Source organism: Vipera berus, assembly GCF_964194415.1.
Source record: "Vipera berus genome assembly, chromosome: 10".
NCBI classification, from domain to species: Eukaryota; Metazoa; Chordata; class Lepidosauria; order Squamata; family Viperidae; genus Vipera; species Vipera berus.
The window spans coordinates 22,173,652-22,192,481 of NC_138213.1; the positions used below are offsets into that span (position 1 = coordinate 22,173,652).

At 41.5% G+C, this 18,830-nt stretch overlaps 1 protein-coding gene across 1 annotated transcript in view; it reads left to right on the top strand.

Moving 5' to 3' along the window:
* Window positions 1-18,830, top strand: part of HYDIN (HYDIN axonemal central pair apparatus protein) — a 350,217-nt gene that overhangs the window by 269,268 nt on the left and 62,119 nt on the right. Inside the window, exons 60-69 of the mRNA XM_081335684.1 lie at window positions 760-995; window positions 1,363-1,514; window positions 1,603-1,792; window positions 2,909-3,020; window positions 3,182-3,442; window positions 3,901-4,043; window positions 4,597-4,815; window positions 5,356-5,516; window positions 5,717-5,832; window positions 7,016-7,247. Of these exons, the coding sequence (XP_081191810.1) occupies window positions 760-995; window positions 1,363-1,514; window positions 1,603-1,792; window positions 2,909-3,020; window positions 3,182-3,442; window positions 3,901-4,043; window positions 4,597-4,815; window positions 5,356-5,516; window positions 5,717-5,832; window positions 7,016-7,247 (1,822 nt within the window). The remainder of the gene's footprint in view (window positions 1-759; window positions 996-1,362; window positions 1,515-1,602; window positions 1,793-2,908; window positions 3,021-3,181; window positions 3,443-3,900; window positions 4,044-4,596; window positions 4,816-5,355; window positions 5,517-5,716; window positions 5,833-7,015; window positions 7,248-18,830) is intronic.

Here is an 18,830-nt window from a genome sequence, read left to right on the forward strand (position 1 = left end):
TTTCTAAGTTTCTCTTTATGAATCTTTACATCTCCACCATTTCTTTTGGGCTCATGGCATACATCCTGGGCTTCGGGAATTTTGCCCTGGGTTTGAATTCTATAGCACAGTCTGTGGGACGGTGAGGGGGAAGCTCAGGTGTCCGTTCCTCACTGAAAACTTCAGCAAGGTCCCTGTATTCTTCCGGTATTTCTGGTAACCCCTTCTCTTCCCCCACTGATGCTGTCTCCTCTCTTCAGTTTGGCTGGGTGCTTTGGGGTTTTAAGCTCCTATGCTCCCCCTTCTGCTGTCCTCCAATTTAACCAGGGGTTCCATTTCTTCAGCCATTCCAGTCCTAAAATCATTGGGCATTCCATGCCTGGGGTCACTAGAAACATTATGTCTTCCTCATGAGTCCCCAGGGACAGGTGAACTGGTATGGTGGTTAGGGTAGCTGGTACCCCCCTCCACTCCTGGTTATTTCATGGGGAGAGGAGGAGGAGGAGGGGGTGACGATTCAGCTGTTGTCTCAGTTGCCTCATCTCAGCTGAGACCCTTCAGGCCTGGGGAGAATCCCTCTCTAGCACCCCTGAAGGTACTGCAAAAGTCAACCACACAGTTCTCAGTTTGAAGGCAGGTGGCTGCAGTTAGAAGAAGCGGTTGGGGAATGCTGAATAGTTGCCAGGATCCTTGCTGAAATTGCCTCCTACAGTTCCTGTGGTCTTGTACATGTGATGAGAAAACAGTCCCTGAGAGTTGCTATCATGTTGGTTTCCCAAGGATTTGTGACTGACAATCCAGGGATCATTTACGAGGAGCATCGGATCTGTAACAGTGGCAGCCTTGGCCAGGTGCTGAAGTCCATAGGCTGCGAAGGTGTGTTTGTGACAGACGAGAACAAGTTTCTCTTTAACAATGTCCTGGTTGGGCACCAGGCAACAGCCCGCTTCAAGATCTGCAACACTGGCCGGATCCCCTGCGATGTTGTCATGACCACAAAGCCCATTTCTGCCAAGGTAAGAGAAGGAAGAAGAGGGTTTGCATTTCATGTTTTGTAATATTGTCCCATTCCATATCATGGGAGGCTTGGGAGAACATTAATTGCGTAGCAATTTGGTGAGAGCTTGGGCCATCCTGTCTTGCAAATGAGTAGTTGCTCTGGAAGCCATTGATTGAGAGAGGCCAACCCTGCAGGGCTGTTCCTGACTTTTCTTACAATAGACAGAAAGGCGAAGTTGTCCATTATTCCCTATACAACAGGCAGGTTGAGTCATGTAATATATTGCAGCCAAGCTCCATAGCCTGTAACGGGTGAAGGGGGTCCTCAGTGCCTTCTCTGGGGTGATTCCTGAAGTTCTGCTTGCTCTATGGCTGTTTCCTCAGTCCACTGCCCGAATCAGCGACACCTTTGAGCTCCAGCCTGTGCGCATGTCCATTGCCAGTCATTCGGATGCCTTTGCAACCCTGATCTTCTCACCACAGGCCATGCAAAACTACCAGTGCATTTTTGAGGCTTCAGTAGATGCATTGCCCAGGTAATTCCCAATTGGTTGCTGAAGAGGGTACCCCCTCAGGCTGTTTTTTAATTTGCACATAAGAATAATCCTTTCTCTTGGCTTTCAGTGTGGTTGCCAGATCAAGAGTTCTGTCCTTTGAAGTCAGCGGAGATGGCAGCCTTCCTCAGATCACCATTGTGCGCCCGGTTCTTCGCAATAAAAAGGGGAATCCACTCCTCCTCTTCAGAAAGCTCCTCTTAGGTCACATGGAGGTGCTTCCCCTTGTCCTTAAGAACAGCGGCAGCCTTTTAGTCCAGGTAGTGGCCAATGCTCAGAAGAGCAACCACAGACTGGCAAGGGGGTCTTGAGGTGGGAATGCTTGGAGCATCACTCTGGCAAAAAATGCTCTCTCTGCCATCTGTCCTTGCTCTGCTATTTGCTGCTCACTTGTTTCCACACCTTTGAGACAGCTCTCAATATTTCCAAGGATCAAAAAACAAGGGCAGCTGAGATGGGGGGGAGGCAGAAGGAGAAGGGAAGACAGACAAGGGAGAGGGTCCACCTGGTGTAGTCTACACACTGCCAATTGAAATCAGAGCTATGGAAAGCTTTCCAAGACTCAGACTCTGCCCTAAAAAACTTTGGGTGCTGAATAACTATAAGCAGTGCTTTTTTTGTAAAAGAAAAAGGTGCCGGAACTCATACATGTCATACATGTATCCTACAAGGTTCCATCCAAAAAAAGTGCCGGAACTCCGTTCTGAGCGTTCTATGAGAAAAAAAGCCCTGACTATAAGGATTGCTGGACAATGTCCTTGTGCCAGATTCCTCCAGGCCTTCGACAATGGCAGAGTCCTGGAATGCCCTGGAAAAGTTTCTAAAAATTCAAGGGTACATTTGGAGATATGTTTCTGCCTTGAAAGTAGTTCCTGTTGAACTGTATGGCACAGTCAAACATCAGCACAGGAAATATTTTATGACATTTTGTATTAGATAATAAAATGTTTTATGTTAATTTTATGTCATGAAATGTTTTATAGAGGTTGCCAAATTTCAGTTCTATGGAAGTCCTGGGTCCCAGATTTGGATGCATTCTGTAAGTTAAAACCCATTTAAAGTACCTTGGTTGAAAAAGGTTAGCTCCAAGATGCACCATTTTGCCCAGTTAAAGTTTAGGGGAACAAGAGCTTTAGAGGTAGATAGGTAGATGAGATAGATAGATAGATAGATAGATAGATAGATAGATAGATAGATAGATAGATAGATAGATAGATAGATAGATAGATAGATGGATGAGGGAGAAAGGGGAGAGAGAGAGGGAGCGAGAACGAGTGAGCGCAATGTTGTATCTGATGCCCAGCAGTGCAAGAAGCCATTCTCCTAGGACTCATTTCAGGGTATTTACAGTATGTCTGCATTGGTCCCTCTCCTAGTTGTACCTGGATATGTCGGATGAAAGTGGGGCATTCACCCTGAGGCCCAGGCCCACCACCCAGTGCATTTACCTCTCTTCTCAGAACGAGGAGAGTGAGCCCAGTGATGGAGGTAAAAGTTGCCTCTTTCCCTGAGCTGGGAAGAAGGGGATGAGGGCTGGGTGTGAGTGAAATACTAGCTGTCTGGGCCACTACAGCTCTCTGCTACAGTGCAAGAGAACTCTTTCCATGCTTTTAGCACTCACACTTACTCTTTCCTTTGCATCTTTGCAGTCCGAAAACCACACACAGCCTCCTTGGTGCTGCACAATGGGGAATCAGCTGAGTTCGATGTGATTTTCCAGCCCAGCTTGGTCCAGCGGGTCGAAGGGCTGATCCACCTCTCTATTGTGGACAATCAGTATGAAGAAACCAGCATCCAGATGGTTGGGGAAGGCTACCAGGATAACGTCACGCTGGACAATATACACAGCCCGGTGGCCAAGACCAAGACAGACGACATTGAGGGGCAGCTGGATGAGAACACTGGAGAGGGTGAGTCAGCCTGAGAAACTGCATGGAAGGCAGGTGGGAAAGGCCCTTTTTGTTCCAAGAGGCTCGCAAGCTAAAGGGCCCAAATCGTGTGTTCCTTTGTCCAGCAAGAGGGCTTCCATCACCAGGAGACCCAGCTTTGCTCTGAGGAGGCTTGGCCAGGCGGGTCCCACCAGCTTTCCTCCACCTGAAGGAGAGGAGGCCTGAATGTTGGAGGTCTTCTCTCAGTTCATCAACTGAATGCTTTTCCTCTCCCTCCTTAATTCACGAACCGGCCGAATCAGATGCTGTCCTTGACAGGAAGGGTGGGAGATGCGCAGCTTGAGGGTGAGGCAAGGCCAGGAGAGCCTGCTGTGCAGTGTCCCTCCTTCCGCCTGGCCTACTCTCGCCAGTGCAGGGGATGGGAAGGGCTCCGAGAGCGGCTGCCAGGTGAGCAGACCACTCGCTCTCTTCTCCAACAGCTGTGAGAATGGACCATATCCAGTTTGGAGACTGCCACATTGGGAAGCTGTATCAGGCCGCATTCACAATCACAAATCACAGCAAGTCGGACGTGATGAGATTTGAATGGCCTGCCGTGGGCCCCTGCCAGTTCTCCCCACAGGTAGGCTGGTGCCCCTCCAGCTGCCAGATCCAAACGTGATGCCTAACTTAGACAGGCTTGGGACTTCCCATGTTCGGTCCTTGGAGGGATCTGTGGCATCATGGGGAGGACTATTTGGGGGGGGGGGGAGGAAGTTGCCTCTGAAGGGAGGAGAAGCCAGGTTTTTAAGAGATGTTCAGGTACCTATTTTGACCCTGCCATCCCACCCCCCACAACAGTTAAAACATGGATCAGAACATTTTGGTCCCATCCACTGGGAGGGAGGCACAAATGAGGGGCTGGGGTTCCATGTGCCCATTCCTGATTTAACGGGTTGTTTGTCATGTCACTCAGCAGTTACTTGACTTTTCCAGAATGATTGTTTTTCAAGTACAGTTTGGGAGCAATGGTAGCTCTTCCTAGATAAGGAAGCCTTTCAAAAATGCAAGGGCAAGCCTCTTCCAGATTGTTGTCAAGAAAAATAGGTGAACGTATTTTGAATGAAAGCTGCTAAATGTTTCCTTGATTCTCAGAGTTTTGCCAGTCTCAAACGTTTGAATACTCTTCTCTCCAGGTTGGCCATCTCCATGCAAGATGCACTAAAAACATCACTCTGACTTTGAAGTCCAGCCTTCCCATCACCCTCAGGGAGCAGCTCCTCAGGTGCAAGGTGTCCAGAATTGCCTTTCAGTGCCCTGCTGACCAGGTCCCGGATTGGGATAGTCGCTTGCATACTGTCAAATGGGTGGATGTGTCAAAAGGCATCACAAGTATACGTCCAACAAAAAAGAAGGTAAAAAACCAGGATCTAAGAGTTGTGCCAACCACCCTTTTCTATATGGCCACCAGTGGGCAGGCAGCCACTATAGGGCCCTCGGGATTCTCATTACCACTGCCTTCAGCACACTCAGCACCTCTGATTTCATGGTTATAAAGTACCTTATCTGGGCTGCTGCTGCTGCAAAAATCCTGGTGATTTCTGTGCCTCCTTACTACCATATCTAAGGGCCATCCAGACATGGCAGGCTAAGCTTAGGGTCTGCATAGGTGTTGTAGCATGGTGGGAAGAAAAGAGGAAAGGAGGGAAGGAGGGAGAGATAAGAGAACCAGCCCTGCTCCACCTCCTCCTTCTCCTTTGCTGATGCTCCTGAGGCAGCTGCCATCATAGCCACAGCTGCATCTGCAGAGAGCACAGCCGTTGTAGGACTTTCCTGGTGGTTGCTCTTCCTGCTTGTCTTGGAGCAGCCCCCAAACAAGAGACTTCTGCCTGCAGCTCTGATGATGGGCACCAAGCCCTTCTGGGCTGCTTCTGACTCTTCTGCTTTTGGGGCAGGTAATAGAGACTGATCCAGAACCTGCTCATATGACTGTGGAGGAGGGTAGCCAGGAACTGGTGCTTCGAGTGAGTGCCAACATTGACTTTGCCCAGTATAAAATGGAGGCAGATGCTGTGCACTTCAGAGACACGTTGCTCTTCCAAACAAGGGTGTTCACGTGAGTAAGATGAGACCAAATAAAACGTTATGTTCAAGAAGACTCTGCCTGCCCTTCACCTACATCTTCTTTGCATCTGCATCTTCTTTGCTCAGAACTGGGATATATACAAAAGGAGATGCCTTCTTTGTATCTCCTTTTGTATATATCCCAGCTCTGAGCAGAGCCTTCATTTCCTCCCTGCTCTGTTGCCCTCTCAGGGTGGAGATGTACAACACGGGGAATGTACAACTGGAGTATTCCTGGAAAGCTGTCATGGAAGAAGTTGGGAAGGCTGTCAACTTTGCTACTGAACCTTTGTCAACCAGCCTAGAAGGTACAGCATTCTTTGCCCCTTTTCCTCTTGCTCTTCCTTCCTTAACAATCACCTGTTGCAAGGATCTCAAGACCTTTGCTGCAGATCTTTTGGGTTTATGCATTGTCTTCCTTCATCTTTTGTGCCTTACAACAGTCTCTGAAGAGGCTTTTGCAAATTTGGACTTCAGTTCCCAGAATTCTCAGCTATGAGTTTGTTGTTTGGTATGTTTTGGACCAGAAATCAAAACTCTGGGGAAACCAGCTCTGGAATACCAGTTGCTGGGGTTGTGGTTTGCTGTGAGTTTAAACTAGAAAATGCTTCTGCCAGTAGACAAGTCTCTCAATATATGATCCATATTAAAGCGAGCGAGTTTCCTTAGTTTAATATCCTATAGCAGGGCTTTTCAACCAGTGGTACGGGTACCACCTGTGGTACATTGGCACCTGGCAGGTGGTATGTGACCATCCTAGAAAAGTGGTAGCGGGGGAGGGGAATGAGCTGAACTGGTGGCAGTACCGCACAAGCCTGAGCGAGAGATGGCTGGAGCTGCAGGGCTGTCAGGGCTCAGCGGAAGCGCCAGGATCAGCGCTAGGATCCACCTGGATCTCGGCGCTGATCCTGGCCCTTCTGAGCCCAGAAGAAGCACCGATCAGCTGGAATGTTGCAGCATCTCCAGGGTCTTGTGGTTTACATTCAGATGCTTCATATTTATGACAGTCAGTGTCCCAGGGTCATGTGAACTGACCAAAACCTGCTGCAACCACCCAGCAAACAGGGGGAATAAAAACCGAACACCCCACCACCCCACCCCCGCTGCCAATCCTCAACAGAAATACTCACAACAATGTTGTGAGGGCAGGCAGATGTCTTGCTCAGCTGTGGCTTGGGGGGCACTTTTTTCAGTGCCATTGTAACTTCAAACAGTCCCTAAGCGAACTGTTGTAAGTCGAGGACTACCTGTACTTCATCACTTTTTTCTTTTTTTGGGTCATCAAGTTTTTGACACCTTGCTAGGCGACTGGTGGTACTCGGATGTTGTCGTATCCTAAAAGTGGTACAATGGGTGAAAAGGTTGAAAAGCCCTGTCCTATAGTCTGGGAATTTCTGGAGGGAATCATTTTGAGAACCAAACGGAAAGTCAGTCGGAAGAAAGTACAGTATTTGCAGAAATGTTGTGTCAATAAACTGTTCCTTTCTCCAGGGGACCCATCTAGAGCATCAACTGCTTCCATCAAGGCCCAGCCTAGCCGGCCCTTCAGCCAGCTGGGAAGCCTCCTGGAGAGTTTCTCTTCCTATGTCTTCCCAGTGGTCACCCGCCCTCCATTCTTCATGGAGCCCAGCAGTGGGATGATCCCTCCTGGGAAGTATCAGTCCCTCCAAGTGAAATTTTCTCCCCAGGAAGTAGGAGAGTTTGAGGGTCGGCTACTCTGCAGGTAAGAAACCATCTCATCAAGCCATGGTTGGCATATTTTATAGCAAAATGAATTAAATCTTGGCCGGGAAGGTGCAGCTTTTCCACCATAGTTCTGTCCTTTTGCACCGGCTGTTATTACTGCCATGTTGAGTCCCCCCAAATGTATTGGCGAGAAAGGACACGAAGGGCAAAAGGTGACACCTCGCCTTGAGAATATGGATTCCCATTATTCATTACCTTTAAACCAAACTTGTTTGGAGCAACATTTGGAGCATTATATGGAACAAACCGAATTCTTTACTCTTTTGTTGCTGGAGCAAATCTGGAGAGACCAGATTACTCAGAGCAGGTCTACAAGTTAGCATGTTTATTTATTATTTATTTATTTATTTTATTTTATTACATTTATATACCGCCCTTTCCCGAAGGACTCAGGGCGGTTTACAGGGTGATTTAAAAAACCAAGATACAAAAGTTAAAAACAAATTTAAAAAAAATTATATTTGTCCCTGCATAAATAAAACCCCAGTTAAAATAAGATTAATCCTCAGCCTGGGCCAGAGAGCTCGAAGAGCCAGGTCTTCAGGCCCCGGCAGAATGAACGGAGGTCGGGGGCAGTCCTCAGCTCCACTGGCAGCTGGTTCCAAAGGGCAGGCGCCCCCACTGAGAAGGCCCTATCCCTGGGTGTTACCCGCCGGCAATCTCTTACCGGTGGCACCCTGAGAAGACCCTCCCTGTGGGAGCGCACTGGACAAAGGGAACTTGATGCCGGCAGCAGGTGTTCCCTCAGGTATCCCGGACCCAAGCCATTTAGGGCTTTATAGGTCATCACCAGCACCTTGAATCTCACCCGGAGAGCAACCGGAAGCCAATGCAGCTCGCGGAGTAGAGGTGTTACATGGGAGTATCGGGAAACCCCCATCACAACTCGCGCGGCCGCATTCTGCACCAGCTGAAGCCTCCGACTGGTCCTCAAGGGCAGCCCCATGTAGAGAGCGTTGCAGTAGTCTAAACGGGAGGTCACGAGCGCATGAGTGACTGTGCGTAGGGCATCTCGGTCCAGATAGGGTCGCAACTGGCGCACCAGGCGAACCTGGGCAAAAGCCCCCCTGGTCACGGCTCCTTTGAATGTTGGAAGTTGGGTGGGCTTCAAGGCTGACAAGAATCAAATGGATTCTAAGCCTCACTGTGGGGATGAAAAAGTTAACTCAGAAATGATCAGGGTTCTCCAAGGAGATTAAAATACGGTAAAGTGAAAACCTGAATAGGAGGAATTCTTAGCCAGGTTGCTGTGGATGGCCTTGGTCAACTCAGCATTTCCCAAAACAGGCTGCAATATATATATATATATATATATATATATATATATATATATATATATATATATATATATATATATATATATATATATATATATATATATATATATATATATATATATATATATATATATATATATATATATATATATATATATATATATATATATATATATATATTTGGCGGGGGGTGGGGGTGGGGAAACAGTTGCATCATCGCATGCTTGGCTTTGTTCCTCTGCAAAGAAACATTCCAGAACATTCTGTCACTCCATGTTTTGGTGCAAGTCCTTACTATTACAACTTTCTTTATACATATACGTATACGTATACGTATACGTATACATATACATATACATATACGTATACGTATACATATACATATACATATACATATACATATACATATACATATACATATACATATACATATACATATACATATACATTTCTCTGTTTATTTTCAACCCTACCACTTCTCTGAATTTTTCTATTTTCTCCATCAGTTTAGTGCTTGTTTCAAGTAGATCTTCCAATATAAAAACCAAGTCATTTGCAAATGCTTGTAGTTTATATTTTTCATCTTTTATCTCCAGACATTTAATTTCTATATCTGGTCTGATGTTACTATTCAATACTTCCAGTTTTAGTATAAATAATAATGGAGATAGTGGGCATCCCTGCCTTGTTCCTTTTTTAATGTTAAAGTTTTCTGTAAAATCTCCCTTTACAATTATTTTGGCTGTTTGTTTACAATATATTGTTTTAATTACATTTATAAAGTTTTCTCCAAAGTCCATTTCTGCTAGTTGCTGAAACATAAATTGCCAGTTTACATTGTCAAACGCTTTCTGTGCATCAAGAAATATTAAAGCCATCTGTTTCCCTGGATGAATTTCATAGTACTCTAACACATCAAGAATCATTCTTAAATTATTTTTTATCTGTCTTTTACATAGAAAACCATTTTGGTTTGTATGTATAAATTCAGTCAAAAATTTCTTTAGTCTTTCTGCTATTATGGAGTCAAAAATATAATCTATATTTAATAGCAATATTGGTCTATAGTTTTTTATTTGCGTTAGATCAGAGTCTTCTTTGGGTATTAAGGTAATATTGGCTTCAATCCATGTATTGGTATTTTAGCCTCCAAAAGTATTTCATTACACAGTTCTTTCAAAATAGGACTTAGTATATTTTGTAATGTTTATAAAGCTCTGCATGTAATCCATCTGGACCTGAGTCTTATCATTTTTTTGCCTTTTTATAGCCTCTATAATCTCCATCATTGATATTTTTCCATTTAATATATTTTGAATATTCTCTGAAATTTTTGGTAAGTCTGCTTTTTTAAAATACTGCTGTATTTTCTTTTGGAATTTCCTCTGCATTATAAAGTATCTCGTAATAGTCTTTGATATTTTTTTAATTGTATCATTTTGAAACTGTAATTCACCTTTTGAATCTTGCAGCTTATTTAGCATTTTTTTCCTCTTTTTCTTTTTTCAATCTATATTCTAACCATCTCCCCAGTTTGTTGGCATTTTCAAAAAAGTTTTGTTTGGCCCTTTTAATCTGCTGAGCCATTATTTCTGTTTCAGCTAGATTTAATTTGTGTTTTATTATCTCCATTTGTTTCTTAAGTATTTTCTTTTGTGGGTCTAATTTGTAATTCTGAGTCTAACTTTACTGAATTCTTCCTTCAACATTAACTGTTGTTGTTTCTTTATTCTTTTTAGCGGTATAGGTTATAGCCAACCCTCTGAAACATGCTTTAGCTGTATCCCACACATTTTGAAGTGATGTTTCTTCTTTTTTGTTTATTCTGAAAAAAAACCAGTCCATTTCCTTTGTCACTAGTTGTATGAATTCTTTTTCTTTCAATATAGATTTGTTCAAGGACCAACTTGATTTTTTCTTGGTTCCTCTCCAAGTCATCTTTATTGGGTTATGATCTGCCCAAACATTAGTTTCTATCTCAATTTCTTGTATCATCGTATTAAGTTCCAAAGATGCCCATATCATATCAATTCTAGACCATGATTTATGTTTATTTGAGTAAAATGTATATTGTAATTTCTTTGGATTTTTCTCTCTCCATATATCTTAGATACAGAGTTCTTCTGTCATTTTTTAAAACACTTTAGGTAACATATTTCCTCCTTTCCTCCCTTGTTTAGTGTTTTTATAGTCCAAAGTTCCATCTGTTATTGCATTAAAGTCTCCCATTATACAGAGATTTTTTTATTGAAAAGTTTTACAATACATTTTTAAATACAAAAAAGCCCCCCCTCCTCCCCCTCCCCTCTCCCCAACCCCTCCCTCCCCTCCCCTCTCCCCTCCCCGACTTCCCAGAGCTGAATACAGGGTATAAAAATACAAACAAGCATAATCTAAAATGTGCTAACAACAATAAAACATTAAATTCTGTTGCACTTTAACTCTCCATCGTCAAAATATTAATAAAATAACTACTAACTAATTATACATCATATAGTTCCACTACTTATTCAAATGCTAAATGAAACTTTTTAGTCCCATATTTATTCTGAATATATTCAATCCATCTCTTCCATTCCACAATATATCTCTGTTGCGATTGGTCTTTCAAATACGCTGAAATCTTTGCCATTTCCGCCAAGTTAGAAACTTTTAAAGTCCACTCCTCTATAGTCAGCAGTTCTTCCTTCTTCCAATATTGCGCTACTAAAAGTCTCGCTGCCGTAATTAAATTCAACATCAACTTAGTATCTATAACAGTAGTATCTGTAATAATACCCAATAAAAACAATTGCGGAGAAAACTTTATCCTTTTCTTAAATATCTTTTGCATATTCCACCAAATTTTAATCCAAAAAGCTTTAACCTTTTTACAAGTCCACCATATATGAAAATACGTTGCATCCTCACAACCACACCTCCAACATTTGGGCTGGCAGTTCGGATACATACTTGCTAATTTTTTCGGATCTAAGTGCCACCTATAAAACATTTTATAAAAATTCTCTCTTAAGTTTTGGGCCTGTGTAAATTTTACATTTCTAACCCAGATCTTTTCCCAAGTGTCCATTGTTATAACTTCTTGAAAATTCTGAGCCCACTTTATCATACAGTCTTTAACAAGTTTCGTTTCTGAATCAATTTCTATCAATGCATTATATATCCTTTTTATATGTGCTTGATCTTGATCTCTAATTTGTTTTACCAAATTTTCATCAGTCATCGAAAAACCAACTTTCTGGTCCTCTTTCCATCTAGCCTGTAATTGCCCATACTGAAACCAAGTTTGTACAATTTTCTCTTCTTTTAAAATATTATATGGCTTTAATTGCCATTATACAGAGATTTTGATAGTTCAGTTCTAATATTTTTAATGTAATTTTTGGTAAAATTGTTCTTGTTTATCATTTGGTGCATATATTGCTACTATCAGTATCTGTTTTTGATCCATCATTTCCACCATTTATATTCTCCCTTCTTCATCCGCATAAATTTATTTAGGGTTCATCGTTTCTTTAATGTATAGAGCTATTCCTCTTTTCTTTTGAAGTGCTAATGCAAAGTGAAGTTTACCAATTTTCGGTTGTTCTAACAACGTATAGTATTGTCTCTTAATATGTGTTTCTTGGAGGCAAATTATATCAATTTTTAATTTTTGTAGTCGTGTAAAGAATTTTTTCCTTTTTGAGGGAAAATTTAGTCCATTTATATTCATTGACAAAATCCCACTATCCATCTCTTTCAATTATATCTAGGTCTTAATATTCTAGTCGATCTTATCTGTCTCTGATCTCTTGGTCTTGCTCCTTCTTCTATATATATGTGTGTTTTTAATTTCTTCCTCCTCTCTTGGTTTAACTGCTCCTTCTACTGCCATTTCTTCCTGTTTCTTTGTTTCTCTCTTTGTACCAGATTCAAAATCACCTCCTTCCAGAAATGCTCTATGGTTGTCGTAGAATTCCATTGCTTTAGGTGCTTATCCAATCTATATCTTTTTGTATCCCAATAGATTAAAATCCCTTCAGGAATCAGCCATCTGAAATTCACTCCTTTTTCAATTAATTTCCTAGTTAGAAACTGGTATTCTCTTCGGGATTATCTTATTCTCCACGGGATTTGTTTGAGAGTTACAATTTCTTTTTCTTTGTATTTCAAAGGTTCATCTCTTACTCTTCTCAGAATCTCGTCTCTTATAGATATTTTGATAAATCTAACATGTACTTCCCTGGGGACCTTATTTCTTCTGGCATAGTTTGAGTTGACTCAATAAATCTGATTCAATTCTCCCTCCATCTCCTGTTTCCCAATTCCCAATGCATCCTCCAATAATTCCATTATCAGGTCTATGACAACTTTCCACAGTTCCCTTGGAGAAATCTCTCCAAGCTTGATTTTTAAAACATCAGTGTTCATATTATCTTTTTCATATCCATCCTTGGCCTGTGATTTCCTTTGGTTGCAATGCATTTTTTGTGCTGAAATTTGGCTGGATGTTATAAAATGCTCTTCAGGAGATTGCTCTCTGTGTATCAGATCTGCCTGCCTTGGCTTGGGCGGGGGCCTCACAGGCATCCTGCCATAAAAAAGAAGAAGGGGAGGAAGGAGGAAAAGGGAAAGGAGGAAAGGGCAATAAAACTTTGTATGTAGATGATAGGAAATCGGGAGGGGGGAATGAAAGGTGAGAGCTGGATCCTGTTTGTATGAGCACCCCACAACCAGGCACCCTGAAAAATAGGCGGATTACTCCCAAACAGCTCAGAGTTCTCAAAACATCTTGCTGAACTCTGGTTGGCTGGAAATGGACTGGTCACCATATGGTCACTACACCATATTTTTATATCCAGCAAGCATGGATTTCAGAGCTGGCTTGACTTTACTGCAACCAAATGAAGTCAAAGGCTTTTCTTTCCTAAGGGATCAGATTGGGGGCAGGTCTGACATTGGAAGTTGGAGATAACCCACTGAGGCTTCTTTCTGGCACTTATTTTATCTTGGAGAAGACCAGAAAATTGTTACCTATTTTGGTGTCAACACTTTACTCTTGAAGGGCATAATGGTCAAGCATCCCAAGCTAGATTTAGACAATAATAATTTGGTCCAAATAGGTTGGCACCTCAAATCTCAGTCCCTTTTTGACATCTTTCATCAGTGGACTCATTTTGATCTTCACAGGTGACACTAATATATATTGGCCTTTCTTTAATTCCTTCTACCTCTTCCTTGTTCCCTAGTAGTAATGGTTCAAATGGAGAGAACAGAAGAGGAACTCAGCTCCTTGTTTCCACTTCCGCGGATGAGATCCCGGATTACTGTCACAGTCTTCATGTCCTCTGGGATTCTCAGTCACTTCTGGATGATGTTCTTGACACACACACACCCAGCTAGAATTGCCTGTCCTGATTTTTCCCCACATTTCCTGATCAGAGCAGCATTAAAGAACAAGAATCTGTAAAATCTAGTTTTCCAATCCTCTTCTTGAAAGAGGTAATTCTGAGTTACTCGTCCTTATGACTATCATCATCGTTCAGCTTCTGGGAGTGCAATAGCTCTCCTCTTTGGGGTTATTTTCATAAGATCACTTTCACCATATTGACATTGGTCACATCACCAGACCTGTGAAAGCTTATGCAGCTGTGTAGTAATTCTTCTGTATCAAGATGCACAATCTTTAAAAACAAGAACAGATATCCCAGGGCCTTCACCAGGGACCCGCTAAATCCTCCCAAGAAACATTTGATCATGTGTTTTCTTTGAATGTACTAATTGCAAAAGTGGCCTCATCTTCACCTACTGTGGTTGCTTCCTCTTCAGTCTCTTTTCTCTCCACCTTTGGTTCATCTGTCTTCAGCCTCAATTTTCTGTCCTTTAAAATTGCAATCCTCTCAGAATGTTGCAGTCAGAGTTAAATAAGTAGGATGCCAAACTATTCTGCTCCTTTGTATCTAGAAGATTATGAAATGGATTTAGAACCTGCATCTTCTTCTTTCCAGTTGCCAGCTTTGTGAGGTAGTCTAGACAAGAAGCACACCCAGAGAACTAGCTGTAGTTTATTCTAAGCTTACATTAACAAAATCTGGCAAATCTAAAAATATACTTCTCTCCTTATGAGCCGTGGCGGCGCAGTGGTTAGAATGCAGTTCTGCAGGCTACTTCTGCTGACTACCGGCTGCCTCAATTTGGCAGTTTGAGTCTCAGCCTCCCATTCTTCTGAGCTTGGTAAAATGAGGACCCAGAATGTTGGGGGCAATATGCTGACTCTGTAATCCGCTTAGAGAGGGCTGTAAAGCACTGTGAAGCGGCATATAAGTCTAATTGCTATTTCTATTGCTGTAGCTTTTTTGATTATTGCTGTCAAGTCATTTTCTACTTCTAGCAACTACATAGAGAGATTTTCTCCATGACAACCTCTCCCAGACCCCTTCTTTCAATTCTCCCAGTGGTGCACTCATCGCCACTGTAACCAAGTCCTTCCCCCTTGCTGCTTCATGCTCTTTTTCTCTTTCCTGCCACACTTCTCGGCATCAGAGCCTTCTTCAGAAAAAGAGAGCTGGGGTTTTGCCTAATGTGTCCTAAGAAGGATAATTTGAGCTTGGCCATACCTGCCTCAAGTGAGAATTCTGGATTGATTTAGTCAATGATCTATCAATTTGTATTCTGGGCTGTCCAGGGTCTTCTCAGGACTCTTCCCCAACACCAAATTCCAAAGGCACCAATATCTTCCTTTCTTGCTTCTTTAATGTCCAACTTTTGCTTCCGTAGAGGGTCACAGGGAATACCCTGCCTTATATAAACTCTAGTTCTCAGTATCTCTCTCTTTCTCTGTGTATGGTTTTGGTACATTCGCCATCAATTTATCTGTGGGTGGTTCATATTTCTGGCCAGCAAAACATCTTGACAGGTGGACAAAAGCTGTGGGTCATGATGGCCATTTTTTCTTAGGGTCTCTCCTCTCTTCAAAGGACCACAGGTGAATATTTTGGCAGACACCCACAACCATCAGTATGCACTTCACTGAATAACAAAATAACAGAGCTGGAAGGGACCTTGGAAGTCTTCTAGTCCAATCCCCTGCTCAAGCAGGAGACCATGTCCACACCTGGAATACTGCAACCAATTTTGGTCACCATACTACAAAAATGATTTTGAGACCTTGGAAAAAGTTCAGAGAAGAGCAACTAAGACAATCCAAGGCCTGGAGACTAAAACATATGAAGAATGGCTGCAGGAGTTTGGTTTGGCTAGTCTTAAGAAAAGAAGAAATAGGGATGACATGATAGCAGTATTCCAGTATTTGAGGGGCTACCACAAAGAAGAGGGGGTCAAATTATTCTACTAAGCACTAGAGGGCAGGACAAAAAGCAATGGTTGGAAACTGACCAAAGAGAGAAGCAACCTGGAATTAAGAAGAAACTTCCTGACAGTGAGGACAATCAACCAATGAAACAACTTGTCTTCAGAAATTGTGGGCACTCTATCACTGGAAGTTTTTAAGAATAGACTGGACAGTCACTTGTCTGAGATGATATAGGTTCTCCTGCTTGAGCAGGGGACTGGACTAGAAGACCTCCGATGTCCCTTCCAGATTCTATTCTATTCTATTCTATTCTATTCTATTCTATTCTATTCTATTCTATTCTATTCTATTCTATTCTATTCTATTCTATTCTATTCTATTCTATTCTATTCTATTCTATTCTATTCTATTCTATTCTATTCTATTCTATTCTATTCTCCTTGCTTGAATGTGCAAGGCTGTTGTGTGGCCACTCTATTAAAACTATACCATCTTGACTTCTGGTTTGCTGCTGCGGCCACTTGGAAGGCGACTCCGTCTTCCATGTCCTATTTTCCTTTGCTGGGGGACCCTGGAAAGGGTTGAAAGTTGCCCTGTAGAGGTGACAAGCAAGGAGGGGACTCACACTTGATCGCAGGAGGGTGGCAGCCCTTCCTCTCGATCCAGGGCAGCCCTCCAAACTGGTGGAGAAAAGACCAGCCATAGCAATATGGCTCGTCATTAGGCTGTAGACAGCAGAAGTCAAATCTACTATCAAGCACTTTGAAAGCAACGCGGATGAAACTGGGTGAGATCTGATCTTCTCTTTACCCTAAGTACCTTCTTTTCCTGTAAAGGCTGATTGAAGTATCTTCCCCCTATGAGGAGAGAGGGAAGGGAATTTCTATCCCACCCTCTAAGAATAGCAGCATCTGACTACCCAGGGGAAGCAAAGCATTAAAAAGAACAATTTTAATCTAATTGGATTTATATGTTTCTGAAACTTGGTGACCAAAAATTTTCCTATTTCTATTGGAGACTTTTGTTTTTATCTACAAAAAAGAAATAAAATTGGAAAAAGAATTAGAAAAATTCAGGACATAAAAACCTCTAAATGGCATCGATGACATCGTGTGGTGAAGTTTGGTATTGCAATTTGTTATTTCCTAAAAAGAGACTTGGCTCAAAGCCTAGACCCTAGATAAGACTTTCCTGACCTTGGTACCATCTGTGAGAGACTTAGCTGTAAGAGAACAGCTGGGCAGCTGTTGGCCTACTTGAACTGTGAATGTAAACCTTTACTGACCTTTGCTTAACAAACAACTTTTACTAGAAGGATTATTTACAAATACGTGAAAGAGATGGATGAAGACCAGGAAGATTCTTTCCATGTTGAAAGCAATACATGAAACCATTCTTTTAGCTTGTGATAAAATAAGACCTAAAATAAAAGATCAAGACACCAGCTTAGATGCACAAAGCCAAATTTTGACTACAACCAAAGAATCAACAATGCAGAAGATAACAGAAGAAGCGGGGCAATCAAATATTAAGACAGAGGACTCAGATGATGGAAAATCCAGAAAAGGAAGTGACAACATTGAAAATGGAAATGACTTTCTATATAAATCAGAAGAAATTTGAGAAAGAAGTAGAACAGATTGAATTGAAGACAAATATATTACAGCAAACATGGGGGACTGGAATAACAGGGAGACAATTTAACAAACACAAATGGGATAGTCCTTCCAGAAAACTGGCAATCAAATGGCCTCCTTTAATTCAAATAACATATATAAGAATAGAGGGAGATCTATTTAATGATCTAAAAGCGCTGATATGGAAGCCTAGTTGGCAAAGGAAGAAATCTAGAATAAGGTTGAAAAAACTGGGGTTTTGACTCATTAGAGGGGATCTTATATTGCCAATTAGAGGGTTAAAGGGAGATGTTGAGATAGGAGGAATTTTGGTTATTAAATTTAAAATATTTGGAAATCAGTTGAAAATAAGGATTTTATCTGTTTAATATTTAAAAATTAGACTTAAAAAAGGAAAAGACAATTAATTATTATGAATATGTTTGATTTATTGATTAACCCAAGCAATATATAATGGTTTTGATTTATTAAAGGGGATATTGTATTGTATTATTATTATTGTATTATTTAATATGGTGGGAAGTAGATAACTCTTAGGAAATAGAATAAGATTATATTCAAATACATAAAATGTGTACTTTGGATATTATAGTTTGTTATGAAGTGAGATAAGGGAAATCTTGGTTACCCAAAGTCTGAAAATTCTAAATATCAAAGGTTAAATAGGAATATTGATGAGAAATTAAAAATGAGTAAAAATTAATAAGAGGATATGGATTGTTTATGAAGATTGAATGTAATTAAGATGTATAAGCTAAAAATTTATTGATAAATGTTTTTATTGAGTTGATATATTTAGAAATGTACTAACTTGAATATGAGACAGTAAATGTTAAGGGAAAAAGAGAAGAAATATCTGATGTTGTAACTGAGATTCGCACTAAGACTTTGTTATTGAACTATTGATTAACTCAGTCACCATGTTGCTTTTTAAATATTCAAATGGAAAATTGGAAAATTAATAAAATACTATATTAAAAAATCTCTACCATCTTGATGTTTGAACTACAGTAGATGTCAGTTTTGGCTTTGGCTTTTCATGTCATAGCAGCCTCTCAAGACACTAATTGTGCATTCTCATCTAAAATGTCTGAGCTCCCCTGCTACCTTCTCTCTTCTCTTGCTAGTGACCAAGAGGCCTAGTGATTGACTGAAAAACAGAGCAAATTAAGGCTTACCAAACCTTCAAGCAGGTACCCTGACAGATGACTCACCTAGAAAAATATTTGAGAACATTATTTTATGCAGTCACAACCTCTATTTATGCCTGCTGCTCTTTCAGCTCTCTGTGGGCACCTGGTGATGAAAGGAAAGGTGAAGAGCGTTTCAGTGCAAAGCAAGCACGTACATGG